The sequence below is a fragment of the Plecotus auritus genome, assembly GCF_963455305.1.
Source record: "Plecotus auritus genome assembly, chromosome: 7".
Classification (NCBI taxonomy): Eukaryota; Metazoa; Chordata; class Mammalia; order Chiroptera; family Vespertilionidae; genus Plecotus; species Plecotus auritus.
In genome coordinates this window covers 10,277,592-10,292,769 of record NC_137774.1, presented here as the reverse complement: position 1 = coordinate 10,292,769, position 15,178 = coordinate 10,277,592, and the positions used below count along the sequence as shown (strand labels likewise).

Here is a 15,178-nt window from a genome sequence, read left to right as displayed (position 1 = left end):
TGAAGGATGAATAGGAAGGGGGGCAGGTGGGCAGGAAGGCAGCCCAGGCAGGGCATGATGGCATTTTCTAAAATCCCAGAGGAGGGTCTAAGCATGAGGGCAGAGAATAGACCTCACTCCTGGGCGTGGCCGTGCGGAGGGTGAGACGGGGCTTTTGATGGCTTCACTGAAGCCGTTGACCTTGATCTAATGGATAATAGGAAGCCTTCGATGGGGAGGCATAAATGAGAGTGGGGCTTGAGAAAGCGTACGGCTTTAGTTCGTACCTAATGCATATGAATGAGGAAGGCCCAACGCAGGGCGTCTAGGAGAGAAATTACTGACATATTGGAAGCGGACTCAGTGGTCCTCGGAGAATAAGGAGGATGGATGGCAGCAGCTCCGAGGGCTGGCTGCATAAGGGAGGGAGGAGGGGCAAGAAGAGCCACAAGTTTGAGCTGGGGCTGGTAGTATCTACCCCTGGCAGAGATTGGGAAGTAGGACAGGAGCGGGAGGCTGTGGCAGGGAGAGGCCCCATTGGATTTGGGGTGATGATGAGTCACCCAGCTGGGGGTGATGGCATAATCAGATACTAGACCAAGAGTGGACTGGTGAGTGGGCAGGGGGTCATGCTGGGGCTTGCAGGTGAGATGATGGAGGGAGCTGCTACGTGGGGAGAGGGTGGGTATCAGGAGCGCAAGGACCAGTCCCTGACATGGGCAGACGAGAGGGGAGTGGAGGGGGGGCTGGGGACGAGGGGTAGGTACTTGCACAGAGGAAGTTCGGTCAAGAAATACAGGGCAAGGCCTTGGGTTTGGCAGCTGGGAAATGAGAAGAGCCTACGCATCAGGGCCAGGCAGTAGTGGAGGGAAGGGGGCAGGTGCTGCCTGGGTAGGGGCGAGTGTCCACTGCAGCACATAAGCTGGGCCATAGCCACGGAGAAGAGGGCCCAGCGGTGGGGTGGCCAGCGTATTGGGTGTGTGGTTTGGCCTGAGATGTCAGCAGTGTCGTTTGTCCGTGGGGTGGTGCAGTGCTGGAAGTCAAGCGCTGTGTGTGGGTGACTCTAACTCCTGTTGACCCTGTGGGGAGGGGAGGACACGTGGGATGGTCGGGCATTAAGCTATGGATCCGTTGTAACGAGTTTGCATTTTGTGGAGCCGTGTGTCTCTGGATGTGCCTGTTGTTGAGGTGTGTCTGTCTGTGTGTGTCTGTGTTGTTTTCTGGGCATAAGTTTCTCGGAGCAGTTCCTATCAAGGGTGTTATCCTAGGACCTAGACTTTGTATAGGGTGATGGTGCCCCCTGGTGGGAAGAAGGGACAATGACCCAGCTGTTCATTCTTGTATTCAACAACCATTTACTTATAGATCAGGGTTTCCTCAACCATGAAACTTTGGACTGAATAATTCTTCGTTGCAGGAGGTTGTCCTGCGCATTGGAAGAGGTTTAGCAGCATCCCTGGCTTCCAGCCACTAGATGCCAATGGCACCCTCACCCCCCCACCCCCACCCCCCAGTGTGAAAAACAAAATGGTTCCAGACGTTGCCAAATGTCCCTGAGGGGCAGAGTCATCCTGGTTGAGAGCTACTGACTTAGACCTTTTAAGTGCCAGGCTAACAGAGCTGCTGGGCGATAGGAACACAGCGGGGGAATAAGACAGACACAATCCCCACCCCTCGTGGAGCTTACAGGCAGACGGGCAGACGGGCAGGACAAGGAAAGAAATGCACACAATAATGGCAAATGGTGGTGCGCGCCATGGAAGAAACAAAGTCAGGGCTGTGGCACAGATGGCAGGGCAGCGGTGATGGTGGCCGCTTTAGCTGTAACAGTCAGAACAGGCCTCTCTGAAGAGGTGACACTTAGACAGTGTTAGGAGCTCGTCATTGGAGGGTTGGGGAGGAGAGTTCTAGGAGGGGACCAGCAAGTGCAAAGAGCCGGAGACAGGAAGGCGCCGAGCATGAGCGTGTGCTATGTCAGGGACAAGGAGAGAGGTGTCCAAGGAGGGCTCTCCTCTGCTAAATGGGGAAAAGGGAGTTGGCACTAAGTAGGCCCAATGGCGGTCCAATGGGCAGGCTTGCATGGGGATGGGTTTCCTTACCCTGCCCCTCACAGTGCCTGAACCAAGGAAGGCATCTGGTACTTTCTGTGGATGGGCAAATGTTGGAGCTCATTGGGCTGGCCGGAGCAGAGAGGGACTGGGGCCGGGAGGTCAGGGGGCTAGCTGGGGACTCGGTTCAGCTGCCCCCAATGAATGGCCTTAGCCCAGAGATCCCTGATCTGGGCAGAGGTTGGTGTAAGTGGATCCCAGGGAGGGCCTGGGCTGGGGGGGCTGGGCTGGGCTGGGCTCTAGGGCTGGACTAGCATGGAGGCAGGGCACCTGGGCGGGGCCTGGCTGGCCCTGGACCTGGGGCATGGGAGGCTGGGCACCTGGGCTGGGCCGACCTGTGGCCTGACTTCTTTGCCCCCTCTCCAGCGCTGGCAAGACCTCAACGTGATCAGCAGCCTGCTTAAGTCCTTCTTCCGAAAGCTACCTGAGCCTCTTTTCACTGATGGTGAGTAGGGGGTGGGAGTGGAGAAATGGGAGGAGGAGGGACACTCTGACCACTTTTTAAATTGGGTTTGTTGGTGTTATTTTGTGGTGTGTTTTTTTTTTTTGTGTGTGTGTGTGTGTGTTTTGTTTTAATACAAAAGAAACATGTGCTTGTGAAAAGCAGGTAGTGCAGATACAAACAAACGCAAAGGTCCGTCCTTCTCCTACGCCCCTCTCCCAAGGTTATGCTAACTGTAAGGTTTAATCAGAGATGTAAGACTTAACCCGACCGAAACCAATAAGTTGACCAAGACAAGCAGGGTAAAAGCGAAAAATTGCGTTTATTGAAAGCTCTCGGGTGAGGTCCCGCGGTCCGAGAGCACAGGCCGGGGGAGTCACACTTATTCACCGGTGGGCTGCACCGGTGGGCTTAGAGAAAATGAATTCAAATTCTAAGCAAGGCTACAAGCAGAACTTCCCTTTTTATTAAAGAGCCAGCCCTATGTGCACTTAGTGGTTATCTTGCTGCTGGCCTTGAAAACAACACAGTTCTATCCAATTAAAAAATGCACCTGGCATGGCATTGAAATTATGGGCATATCTAGTCTCTGGCCTACAAGGTCAGACAGCCTAAGTTTATTTTCCTCATTATTCAAGCAGGCTAAAGCGGGCTAGAAAGCAAAGTTTGTAAAGTTCCTGCTTTCCCAGCCCCAGACCTTACACTAACATTCTCTGAGCGTTTCCTTTGTGCCAAGCACTGCCCCCTACAGGCAGGCACTGTTATCTCCACTCACAGATGAGGAAGCTGAGGCACACAGAGGCTAAATGACCTGCCCACGGCCTCACAGGTTGTAAGGGTTGGAGCCAGGATTAGGCCCCAGGCATCTGGCTTCAGGGCCCAGCGTTGAGCACCTGCTGAGCTGCTGATGAACAATGCTGTGTTTCCATCCAGACCCTCTGACACACAACAAAGACACGTAGGTGTCCGGTGGTGTGCTGATAAATGTTTAACCTCCGGCTCTCGGGGGGGCAGGGGGGAGGCTTAGCCTGTAGTGTTTGTTCCAATTTCCATGGCACGAACACTCCCACCAGGGCTGATTTCCAGCCACCGATAGATAGGATAGATACGCTGTGAGCAACGTGGAGCCGAGGTGAACTCGGTCGGTCGGGAGGTGAAGGCTCTCCGGAGCCGTGGGGGCGGGGCCCCAGCACACCACTGGTTGGGTTACTCTTAACAAAAGCAGGCTTGTAATTGTGAGATTCATTCATGTCAGCACAAAGAGCTCTTCCTCATTCTTCTTTTAAATCAACCGCATAGTATTTCATAGTCTGAATAGACTATAATTTGTCTAGTCACTCCCCTATCGATGGATATTTCGGTCGCCCTCAAATTTTTGCACAGAACACGTTGCAGTGACTTTCCTGGCGTATGTCCCTGCACACCCGGATCCGTGTCCTCGAGGCAGACTTCTAGATGTGGAATTGCTAGGTCAAAGATATATTTTATTTTTTAATTAGAGTTGACACACAATGTTATGTCACTTTCAGGTGTACATCCTAGTGACTGGACATTTATAAACCTTACGAAGTGATCCCCCCGATAAGTCTAGCACCCATCGGACACCTTACATAGTTATTACAATATTATTGACTATATTTCCTGTGCTGTAATTTGCACCCCTGTGACTGTGCTTATAACTGGCAATTTGCACATCTTAATCCCCTCCCTGGTAAACGTTTTTGAAAGCTCACGTCAGGTGGCACTCTGAGAAGTGGGGCCTCGTGCACGCCCCACTGAAAGCATAAGAGAACATTATGCTCCCCCCCCCCCCCGCCTCCCAGCATTGGAGGTTATTAATATTTTAAACCTTTGTTAGTCGGGTAGGGGACATGGGATCTCATTATTGTTTTCATTTTCATCTCCCTCATTACTGAGGGGATTAACTGTCTTTTCATTAGTTTATTGGTCTTTTCTGTGTCCTTTGTACTTGCCTGTTCAGACTATGTTCCCATTTTTCTATTGGGTTGTCTGTCTTTTTTCATATTGATTTATAGGAGACATGCTCTTGTGCATTATAGACATGAATCCCTTGGTTCGTTTTTGCAAATATTGGGTCTGCCATTTGCCTTTGAACTTTCAGCAGAGAAATTGGAAACAGTTGTTGTTTCAAGTGCAGTCAAAGCTGTTAATCTTTCACGGATTTTGCATCTCATGCTTAAGAAGGCCTTATGATTATGTGACTATTTTCTTATTTTTTCCAATATTTTAATAACTTTATATTTGGCTCTGTAATGCAGTTAAATGTGTATTATGTGAGCTAGATACAGATTCTCGCCCCCCCTGCCCCCCCCCCCCCCCGTGCCATTGACATAGCTAATTGTCCCAGGGACATTTACTGACGCCTCCATCCTTCCACACGGATTTAAAGGGCCACCCTATCACATAGGAAAGATCCATGTGGCCTGTTTTCCTCCTTCCTGTGCCGACCCTTGTTAGCTTCTGCTCCCAGTCCCGCTGCTCTAGCTGTGCTCTCTCTCTAGTGCGCTTCAGTATCGGGTGGGGCAATCCCTTCTTCATCATTCTGCCTTCAAAGAATGAGTCAAGGCTCTCCTTATGCCTTTACTCATCCAGATGAAGTTTAGAATAAAGTTACCACGTTCTACTTTTTAAAAGTTTCCCATGGACTTCTGAAGGGAGTTGGGGGAATCCTGACACTGGTGGGGTGGGGGTGGGGTGGGGTGGGGCGTGTGGAGACTGAAAGGCCCCTTCCTCTGTCTAAGTAACCTTTGCGTCTGACCTTGTCCTGGAGGCTGGTGCGGGACCCCTTTTCCAGTATTACATGCAGCTCGGGTCTTATTTCTTCCCGGATGCGCACACCTCCGCGACCCCAGGTCAGGTGCACACTTGAGTACAGCTGCGGGGGGTTTGGTCCCATGAACACGAGGCCACGGAGCCCTTCGGAACTGGAACAGAACAGGCCTCCCTGACCTTCAGCCCGAGGCTTCTCCCCTTTCTCTAAAGGGTCTTTGGTATGTTCTAGACAAATACAACGACTTCATCGAAGCCAATCGCATTGAAGACTCCAGGGAGCGATTGAAAACGCTGCGGAAACTGGTAAGGAGAGAGACACTGTTGGGCAAAAGGCAGACTGGGTTGGGAGAGCACCACGGTCCCAGGAGGCCCGGAGCCAGTGCCACCAATTCCCTCTGTGACCTTGGGAAGCCCTTCTCCACTCAAGGCCTCAGTTTCTCCATCTCTACCAGGGGGGCAGTGAGAGGGTGGGTTCCAGAGCCCCTGAGGTATGGCAGTGGGAGCCCCTTTGGGGCGTGATGGACCAGGGAGGCCATGACAGTCTGGTCCCATGCCTCTTCTCTCTCCTGCCCAGATCAGGGACCTCCCAGGACACTACTATGAAACACTGAAGTTCCTCGTGGGCCATCTGAAGACCATTGCTGACCACTCGGAGAAAAACAAGGTGGGTGGGGGCTGCAGCGTGGCGTGTGGGGGAGGGAAGCATCCCTGGGTCTCCTCAGCATATTCTGAGCTCCTCTGGGTCAGATACTCTCAAGCTACTCCTCCCGGCAGTGCTTCTCCCTCGGAACCGTCTCCTGTGGCTAATGAAAATCCATCCTCCCTGCTGGCCCCTCGCTCTGCCCTCTGCGGGGCCAGGGCTGAGAACGAAAACTAGTTTCCCTCTGCCCCCCTCTGGCCCGGCCGGAGTGGCTCAGTGGTTGAGCATCGATCTATGAACCAGGAGGTCACGACGGTTCGATTCCCGGTCAGGGCATATGCCTGGGTTGCAGGCTCCATCCCCTGTGTGGGGCGAGCATGAGGCAGCCGATCAATGATTCTCTCTCATCATTGATATTTCTCTCTCTCTCCCTCTCCTTTCCTTTCTGAAATGAATAAAAATATATTTTTAAGAAGAAAGAAAAGAAAACCCATCCTCTGATTTAGCTGGAACTCCTTGCACTGCTTTTTCCAAATCACACCTCGTGTATCTCCTGCTTCTGCAGCGGGGAAAGTGCGGGGAGCTATAGGGTTTCTCTCAGTCCTAAGACAGCCTGGGAACTTGCAGTGGGTCCCACGCCAGGATCCCCCGTTGCTAGCACAGTATGCGTGTGCAGGTTGGGTGCTGCCCATGGCTGCTAGACCTGGAGGTGAGGGGGCTGAAACCTGGCGTGTGCTCTATGTACTAGGCACGTCCTTGCCCACGCAAGGAGGCGTTCAGCCCCTGAGCCAGGGACAGCTCAGGGTGTGGTCAGGTGGGGGGGCCTGAGAGGCCCAGAGTGAGGGAGACCTGGGGGACTGGAGTCAGGCTCCCAGGGTTATTGACACTGACCTGCTCCCCCCACTGCCCAGATGGAGCCCCGGAACCTGGCCCTGGTCTTCGGGCCGACGCTGGTGAGGACGTCGGAGGACAACATGGCTGACATGGTGACTCACATGCCTGACCGATACAAGATCGTGGAGACGCTGATCCAGCATGTAAGTAGTCACGGGCCCCTGGGCACCCCGCTTCTGCGCCTGGGTGGGTACGCACAGGGAAGGTTGAGGCAGCTTAAGGAAATGCTGCTGGGATGGGGATGCCCTTCAAGGCCAAACAGGAATAGATCCTAGAATCCCTATCGTCTGGGATCCCCCCAGTCCCCAGCAGGAGAAACAGGAGGTCCCTGAGTTTCCAAGATGTGTGTGAGGGTCAGAGGGAGGGGGAAGGTCAGGGGAGGTGCTACTGGGCTGGAGAGCAGAGGGTTGAGTGCAGGGGCACCTTCAGAAGCCTGCCGAGAGGTGTCCTTGCATAAACCTGCGGAGGCAGAGCTGTGCCCTGTGGGAGGAAATGGTGATGCCGAGGGTGGGGCGGAGGCGGAAGGGGCAGGGCCAGGCATGGTCTGGGCACGGCCCTGCACCGGGCTCTATTTATCTTGGGCTGGTCACCTCCCTTCTCTTGGCTGCTTGGAGGCCCCAGAGGCCTGGTTCTTGTTATTGTCCATGAAGGATGAGAACCAAGAGTGGCCAGCAGAGGGCACTAGAGGCCTTCATCTTCCAGAGCCAAACCCAGGGCAGCAGTGCCCCCTCCTGGGCACGCAAGGATTTTTTTATGAACCCTCTTAGAGTTCCCTTGCCAAATGTTGATATGGCCTGTGGTCCAGCCCATAAAGAACTGAGCCAGACCCCCGTCTGCCAGGAGAAATAAGATTGGCAGCTAATCAGGGGGAGGGGAGCCTTAGCCTCTCCCACCTCATATGGACTTTAGAGCAGGGAAACCAGATCATGTGACCCCCATTTTACAGATGAGGAAATTGGACTGGAGCTCAGAGAGGTAAAGTGACTTGCTCAGGTCACACAGTTGATAAATGGTAGCCTGTGCTTTTCTCCCCACCTACTGGGAGGGCAGGTTCCGCAGCCTGTCCTAGAGCGAGGGAGGCTGGCGAGAGTAAGGCAGTGGGTCCACTTTGGTCTTGCTGACTGGCCTTGCCTGTTGGCTTCTTTCTTTCCTTCACTGTGTGTTCAGGGTTCTGAGCCATAAGAGGGAGCATCGTGACCCTAAAACTTGGACCACCAGCCTGGAGGCCTGGCCCAGAGCTGTCAGGGAGGCTAGGGCCACCAGGTAGCATCAGAGATCCTGATGCGGCCTTGGTCTGGGGAAGCTTATCTCCCTTGGAAAAGCTCAGCTCTCCAACCCAACAGGGAGCCCCCTGGAGCCCCCATGAATCTGTGCTTTGTCGGGGGGTGGGGGGTGGGCCGTAGGGAAGAGAGAGAGGCTGGTCCCATGGTTCCTGGAGAAGTTCCTAGAAACTTGAGGCCTGTGATGAGCTGGGGTGTCAGAAACAACAGCCTTTGGGGAGAAAGGAGACCCAAAATGTGTCCACTTACTCTCCCCCAGAGCCGTGAGGGGAGTCCCCAGTCAAGGAGGGCCTCTGGGCAGGGTGAGGGAGGTAAGGCATATCTGTCTCCTTCCTGGTGTATTCCCAGCACCAAGCGCAGTGCCTGGCACAGAGTGAACACTCAGTGTTTGTTGAATGAATGAATGAATGAACGAATGAATGAATGAATTGCTATTGAGGTTATGCCAGTCTGGGCTTTACCACCCAGGGATTCATTCCTGGAAACTGAGCTGGTGACCTTCCATTTTCTGCCTCCTTGGCATGGGTGTTGAGGGAATGAGCTACCCCCTTTTCAGGCCCCTTAGCCACCCCCCAGGCTTACAGGGGTCTGCCTAGCGCAGAGGCTCTGTAGCGAGGGGTCAGTGTAGTCATGAGCCCAGGCAGGGGTTGCACTTGTGGCAGAGACTACCCTGGCCAGGCAGTGGGCAGTTGGAGTTAGTGGGTGACGTGACCTCCTGCTGGAGTTCTAGCCACGGCCATGAGCTGGCCTCCCCTGCCCGGGACTCCTGTCATCTGTGGAATCCGTGGACAGCAGGGCTGGAAGTAGCCTTCAGGCATCAGACCTGTCCTCACATTGTTCAGAGGGGGTGGGAACTGAGGTGAAGAGGAACAGTGAGTGACTTGCCCGGGGCTGCACAGCGAAGTGATGTCAGCAGAGACGAGCAAACCCAGGTGTGCGGCTTCTCAGCGGCAAGTCACCAACCAGCTCACACGTGTTTGCTAACTCGAATGGAACTCAAAGGAAGACGTCATCCAGGCATCCGTTCAGTTGTCACTCAGCACACATGGTGATACCTACTATGCGTGCACTGGCATTTGTCCAGTTGTCACTCAGCACACATGGTGATACCTACTATGCGTGCACTGGCATTTCTCAACCTGGCACTAGTGACCTTTAGGGCCAGGTCACTCATTGATCGCCCCAAACCAGGGATGGAGCCCGCAACCTGAGCATGTGCCCTGACTGGGAATCACTCCGTGACCTCCTGGTTCATAGGTCGACCTCAACCACTGAGCCACACTGGCTGGGCTGTGTGTTTTAACTTTCAATCAGTGAGCTGAGCTCATATCCTTTATTGTAACTTTTGTACTTTTAGGGCTTATTTCTGTTATGCAGCCTTTTTCTGTTAACCACATTTTCACTTTATTTCCTTTTTTGGTCTGTCCTACTTGCCTTGGATGGGTTTATTTTTATTTTCCTGATATTAAAATCATACAATTTATAAAGTTCACATACAATGATAAAGCCCATCCTTATGCTTAGTTTTCACTATCAATTTCCAAACCTTACCAGTCTGCCATGCCTTCCTTCCACCACATCCAAAAGCCAAGTGCTTAGTGTCCTTTCCCCTGTCACTGTTTCTCCCTCTGAATCTGAATTCCAGATTGTCATGAATACACTTTGTTTGTGTGTGGGCATCATTCCTGGTTTGATAACAATGGACTTTTCTATGCTACCACCCATCCTTATTTCTCAAAGCTTAGTGCTCAACGCTGGATTCATTCCTTTACTTGCTCATATACTCAGAGAGTTTAGCAGGGTATAAAATTCTAGGTTCAGAGTTCCTGCAGCTCTGGCTCACTTGGTTGGAGCGTCATCCCTTATACCCAAAAGGCTGCAGGTTCACTTCCCACTCAGGGCACATATGTAGGTTGCAGGTTCCATCCCCAGTAGGGGTGAGTACGGGAAGCAGCCGATCGATGTTTCTCTCTAGCATCTCTCTCTCTCTCTCCCTCTCTCTCCCTTTATTTCTCTCTAAAGTCAATAAAAAACATTTCCTCAGATGGGGAGTAAAAAAAATTCTTGCATTTGTAGCCCAACAATACATTGAAATAATTACTTGTTGTGCCTGTTGCTGCTGAAAGTTTTAGTTACAGCTGATACTTGCTCATTTGTAAGCAATCTGTTTTTGTTTTTTTAGAAAACGTTTAGAGTTTTACCTTTAAGATTCTCAAATTTCACAAAATATATCTAAGAGTGGAATTTATGGCTTCACTTTCTATCGTGTTGGCATTTATGAGAAGCCTCTTGCCTGCCTGCCCCTCAGGGAACCTCCTAACACCTTCCAGGGCTCCCCCGATTGTAAGAGTGGCGCCCAGGGCTGGCGTTGGGTATACTCAGCGCTAGCAGGCCTGGAGGGCCTCCTTCCTGCAGTGGGCCCAGTCGGCGCCACGCGGCACTGCTGCCCACACTTCTGGCTTGCAGTAGGGAGCCACCCTTCGTGATGTGCGCTGGTCAGCGTTTAGTCAAAGGCAAAGAGAGAAGCGCTCCCTCAGCAGGTCATCAGTCTCTACTCCGACCCTCTCTCACTCCCGTCTGCATGTCCCTCCCTCACTGGGGTACAATCTTTTCTTTCCCCAAGAGTTTCTCATAGTCTGTGGAGTCGGGTTCCAGAACCTGTCAACCTCTGAGACCTCTGGCAACCAGGCCAGCCTGGGGTTTGTTGAGAAGAGGGGGTTCCTTACGTCTTGGTGCCGCCACCTGTCCCATCCCATCTGGCGCCTGAGTGGGTGCTCTGGACTGAGCAGGTTGGGAGCCCGTGTCTGCCTGTCTCCCTTCAGCCCCTTCCCACGCTGATTTCATCACTTCCTTTTGTCTCCTCTGCAGTCAGACTGGTTCTTCAGTGATGACGAGGACAAGGGCGAGCGAGTAAGTGGTACAGAGGGCAGGCGGGGGGCCGGGGGGGGGGGAGGTTTCCGGTCTGAGGTGGGCCCTCTTCCCAGGCTGGGGGTGGGGGAAGCAAGATTCCAGCAGGAGAAGGTCCCTGCCCTGTGGCATCCCACTCTGATGGAGGAAACATAGACCTTTCTCCTCAGGAGCACCCACGCTGATGGGAGACACATCCTTGCCTCCGGGAGTTCTCAGTCTGGGGGCGCGATACAGGCCTCCTCTAAAGAAACAGAGTCCAGTAGCAAAGGCAGACCCCCACCTCTCAGTCTTATGCAGAGAGTGCAGGCCTTAGGAAGGTCCCGACCGTGGGGGAGACACAGCTCCTGCCTTCAGCGGAGGCAGCAACTCAGGACTTTGGGGCTCAATCAAGGTGTTGGGGAAAGCACAAAATAGTCCAGCCGAGACATGTCGCCTCTCAAGAGTGCCTGAGTGATGAGGGAGACAGCCACCGCCCTGCTGAGCCAGTCTGATGGAGGAGACGTGCGCCCTGTCCTTCAGGGTACCCCATTCTGCAGGATCCAGGCTAGCCATCTGAGGGCCTGGTGGCTGACCTTCCTTCTGTTTGCAGACCCCTGTGGATGACAAGGAGCCTCAGTCAGTGCCCAACATTGAGTATCTCCTGCCCAACATTGGCAGGACAGTGCCCCCTGGTGACCCAGGTCCGGGTGAGTGCAGGGTCCTGGGAGAGGGTGGGGGGAGGGTGGGCTCTGCATTCCTGAGGGTCCCAGATGCCATCTGGATGCCTGGCCAGGCCCCAGCTTCCCTGCTTCTGCCCGCGGGACCCTCCCCTACCCCCACCACTGAGAAGGGGCTGTGGCAGGGCCTTCTCTCTCTCTGGGGAGGTCCAGCTTGCCTGTGTGCCCACCTCCTCCTCTGCTCAGCTGCCCCCACCCCAGGGCTGGGTAGGAGTTTGATTCACCCTCCTTCACTGGTTTCTTTCCTGAGCTTTTTATTTCTCATGGGCTGTGTCCTTCTGGGCATGTTTCTCTTTTTAATTTTTCTTCCTTTTCTCCTTGCACCCCTCCATCCCTCCTCCCTCTTCTCCCTCTGCTCTCCTCCCACCCCCTGGATCCTGTTCCTTCTCTTCTCCTCCCTCCCCACTCCTCCAGCGGACCTGTTGGAGATTTAAAGGGTACAGTGTGGCGTCGCGGCCTCGGTCACTAACAGTGGCGGGTGATTATAAGAAGGCTGGGCAGGCACAAGGGGCAGGCGGGGACATCTGGGCTGTGAGGACCTCACCCTGACATGCCAGCCACCCATGATGAGGACCTCACCCTGACATGACAGCCACCCATGATGGTTAACAACCCCGTCCCAGTCCCCTCCCACCGGGGAGGCCCTTCTCAGGAGGAGGGAGGCGCTTGCTAGGGCCAGAGCCTGTCCCCCTTGCCAGGAAGTCTGGCTGCCCCCCCGACGGTCCCCATCCCGAGGCCCTCTCTCTGTGCCCAGCCCGGCTACATCTGGTTATCTGGGCAGGGGGAGGCTTGGCTGGGAGCAGGTCCCAGCCTCTCCGGACACCAGTGACACCACCTTTTAGAAGCCTCTTATGGCCGTAGCTCCTGCCTCAGTTCCCTTCAAGGACTGACTCTCTCTGCTTCTGAAACCAGAGCCCCTGGTCTCTCAGCCTGAGTCCTGTTTGCAGGCCTCCGGCCTTCTCATAACAGCAGCCGAGACCAAGGAATGCCCAGTCGCTTTTTGGCTCAAGCCACCGACCCCTCCCACCCTGGGAGTGACCTAACCTTGGTGCTTTGACTGGTCCTGTCCCTGACGGGAGGTGCATCACAGCACCCTTCGTTGCAAGAGGCAGGCTGGGGGAGGGCCCAGACGACATGGGGTGGGGATGGCAGAGGAGCCCTCGTCTCTTCTAGTCACCCGCTGCCGCTCCCCTGCCCCGTGGTGTGTCGCTGTGTGGTCAGCACATCTGCTCTGCTCACCGTGTGTGGGGTGGGCTGGGAGGAGACCTCTAACCTGCTTGCCAGAGCGTGTGGATTAACTGCACTGCCCGCTGCCCCCTCGGCCCCGGGCGGTCATGGGTCAGCCTGCTCCCTCCCCCGTGCTGGGGAAGACGCTGCCAGGGCTTGTTTCTAGTTCCTTCTCCACCCCTGTCGTATGAAGGGAGCGGGACCCACGTCCCCTGGAGGTAATAATGACCTTACGCTCCTTCATCACTCTGGTTATAAACGAGGGCCTCCCTCACGTCTGGAGGTGGGACCTAGCAAGGCTCTAGCCCCCAGGCCACTCTACCTCCTGTGTCCCACCTGCTTCATGTCGGCCCCTGTATCCGATCATTCATTCACATGGTCCTCTCGTGTCCTGCAAGTGGGGGTGACGGTGAATGTCAGGCACCCTCCTCTCTGCACTGTGTGGTCTCCATGCTCCAGAGCATCTGTGATTTGCTGTGTCTCACTGTTGTGGTTTCGTGGACTGCATCTGATACCGGGCGTTTTCTCTCCGTGCTTCATAGGAACCGGGAGAGGAGGGGGAGCGGAACGAGGCCCCCCCAAAAGCCCCTCTTGCCCTTAACCCTGAGCAAATGAGGTGTCAGTGGCTGGCAGCCTGATGGCCCTTCCTGCCTCACCAGGAAGTGGTGACTGACATCCTTCTCTGCTCCATTCCTCTCCCACGGGAAATGGCCTCAGAGGCCTATGACGCTCCCAGGACCCAGGGAGGTGTCAGGTCTCTGAACTCCCTGGTTTCTGAAGCCTTTGAAGAGGGAATCGTGTTCACAAGTCTCAGCCTGCTCTTGCCCCATCCAACGTTCCTTTTTCTTTCTCTTTGCACCAACAGATTCCACCAACTGTAGTTCAGCCAAGTCCAAGGTAAGTGCCAAAGGCAGTTCTGAAGGCTTTATCCCAGGACGGGTCAGCCCCTGTGACCTTTGGGTCAAGGGAATTGGGAGGATTGCACGTAGACCCCGAGGAAAGTTGATGGTCAGTGGGAAGGAAGGAAGGAAACACGGATGTCCGAGATCCACTGAGAGGTGGCTCTCCTTGACCGTACCGGCGAGGCATCCGGTGTAGTGAAGGGTCTGGCAGGGAGGCAGTGTTGTCTAGTGGTTAGACGTCCTGGGTTTGAATTCTGGCTCCACCACTTGGTAGCTTTGGGGCACTGGGCAAGTTACTTAACCTCTTTCTGATGCTCAGCTGTAAATGATGGCCACTGTTTATCCCCATCAATGGCGTTAACAGTCAATATGTCCCATATAACAATGTTTAAGGTCTTTGGAGAGCCCAAAGCAAGCAGCAGGAAGGAAATAATAAAGATAAGAGCAGAAATCAATGAGATGGAAAATAATTGAGAAAAATCAATAAAACCAAAGCTGGTTCTTTGAGCCAGACCTCACAGCCAGCTACTTGCCCACTCCAGCCTGCTCTCTGAGACAGAACCTGGCAGGCGAGGCTGCTGCCCCAGGCAGACCCTGCCCTACTGTGAGATGAGAGCTTGATGGGTGAGATTAGAGCTTGATGGGTGAGATTAGAGCTTGATGGCCAGGGGCTTGTCTTAGTCAGCTCCGGCTGCTGCACAAAACACCGTGGACTGAAACTCATTTTCTCACAGTGCTGGAGGCTAGATCCGAAACCAAGGCGTTAGCGTGGTCAGTTTCTGGCGAGAGCTTCCTTCCTGGCTTGTAGGTGGCTGCCTTCTCCCAGTGTCCTCAGATGGCACAGACAGAGAGCAAGAGAGTTCTGTGGTGTCTCTTCTTATAAGAGCACTAATGTCACCATAAGGGCCCCACCCTCATGGCCTCTTCTAAAGCTAGTCAGTGAAATATTGGCTGGTTGAACTGGGCTCATTTCTGTCTGGGTCTTTAAGTGCTGGCTGGGTCCCACTGAGCCCACGGTGCCTGACACAGAGCAGGTACTCACTAGGTGTCAGATGAATGCACTGGAAAGAAGACTGCTCCAGTCTGCAGAGGTCCCCTGTGCCTTCTCCAGAAAGCCTCGGCCTGCACACCTCTGGTGATGGGGAGCTCATTCCATCAGAGACTTCTGTGGCAGAGAACAAGGTCATTGTAGTAGCCTGAATCTAGCTCCTGGTCCCTTCCACCCATTGCACCCGCTAGCCTCCTGGTTTCCCACAGCTTCTCCTGGACTGACCCCTTGACCTTCAG

General features: G+C 54.1%; 1 protein-coding gene across 4 annotated transcripts in view; it reads left to right on the top strand.

Moving 5' to 3' along the window:
• Positions 1–15,178, top strand: part of ARHGAP23 (Rho GTPase activating protein 23) — a gene marked incomplete at its 5' end in the record, with an annotated part of 78,005 nt that overhangs the window by 58,664 nt on the left and 4,163 nt on the right. For all 4 annotated transcript variants that reach the window (XM_080681965.1, XM_080681964.1, XM_080681966.1 and 1 more), the window contains 7 exons: positions 2,454–2,532; positions 5,552–5,625; positions 5,897–5,986; positions 6,874–6,999; positions 11,005–11,046; positions 11,636–11,732; positions 13,855–13,886. In XM_080681965.1, coding sequence (XP_080538091.1) covers positions 2,454–2,532; positions 5,552–5,625; positions 5,897–5,986; positions 6,874–6,999; positions 11,005–11,046; positions 11,636–11,732; positions 13,855–13,886 — 540 coding nt within the window. The remainder of the gene's footprint in view (positions 1–2,453; positions 2,533–5,551; positions 5,626–5,896; positions 5,987–6,873; positions 7,000–11,004; positions 11,047–11,635; positions 11,733–13,854; positions 13,887–15,178) is intronic.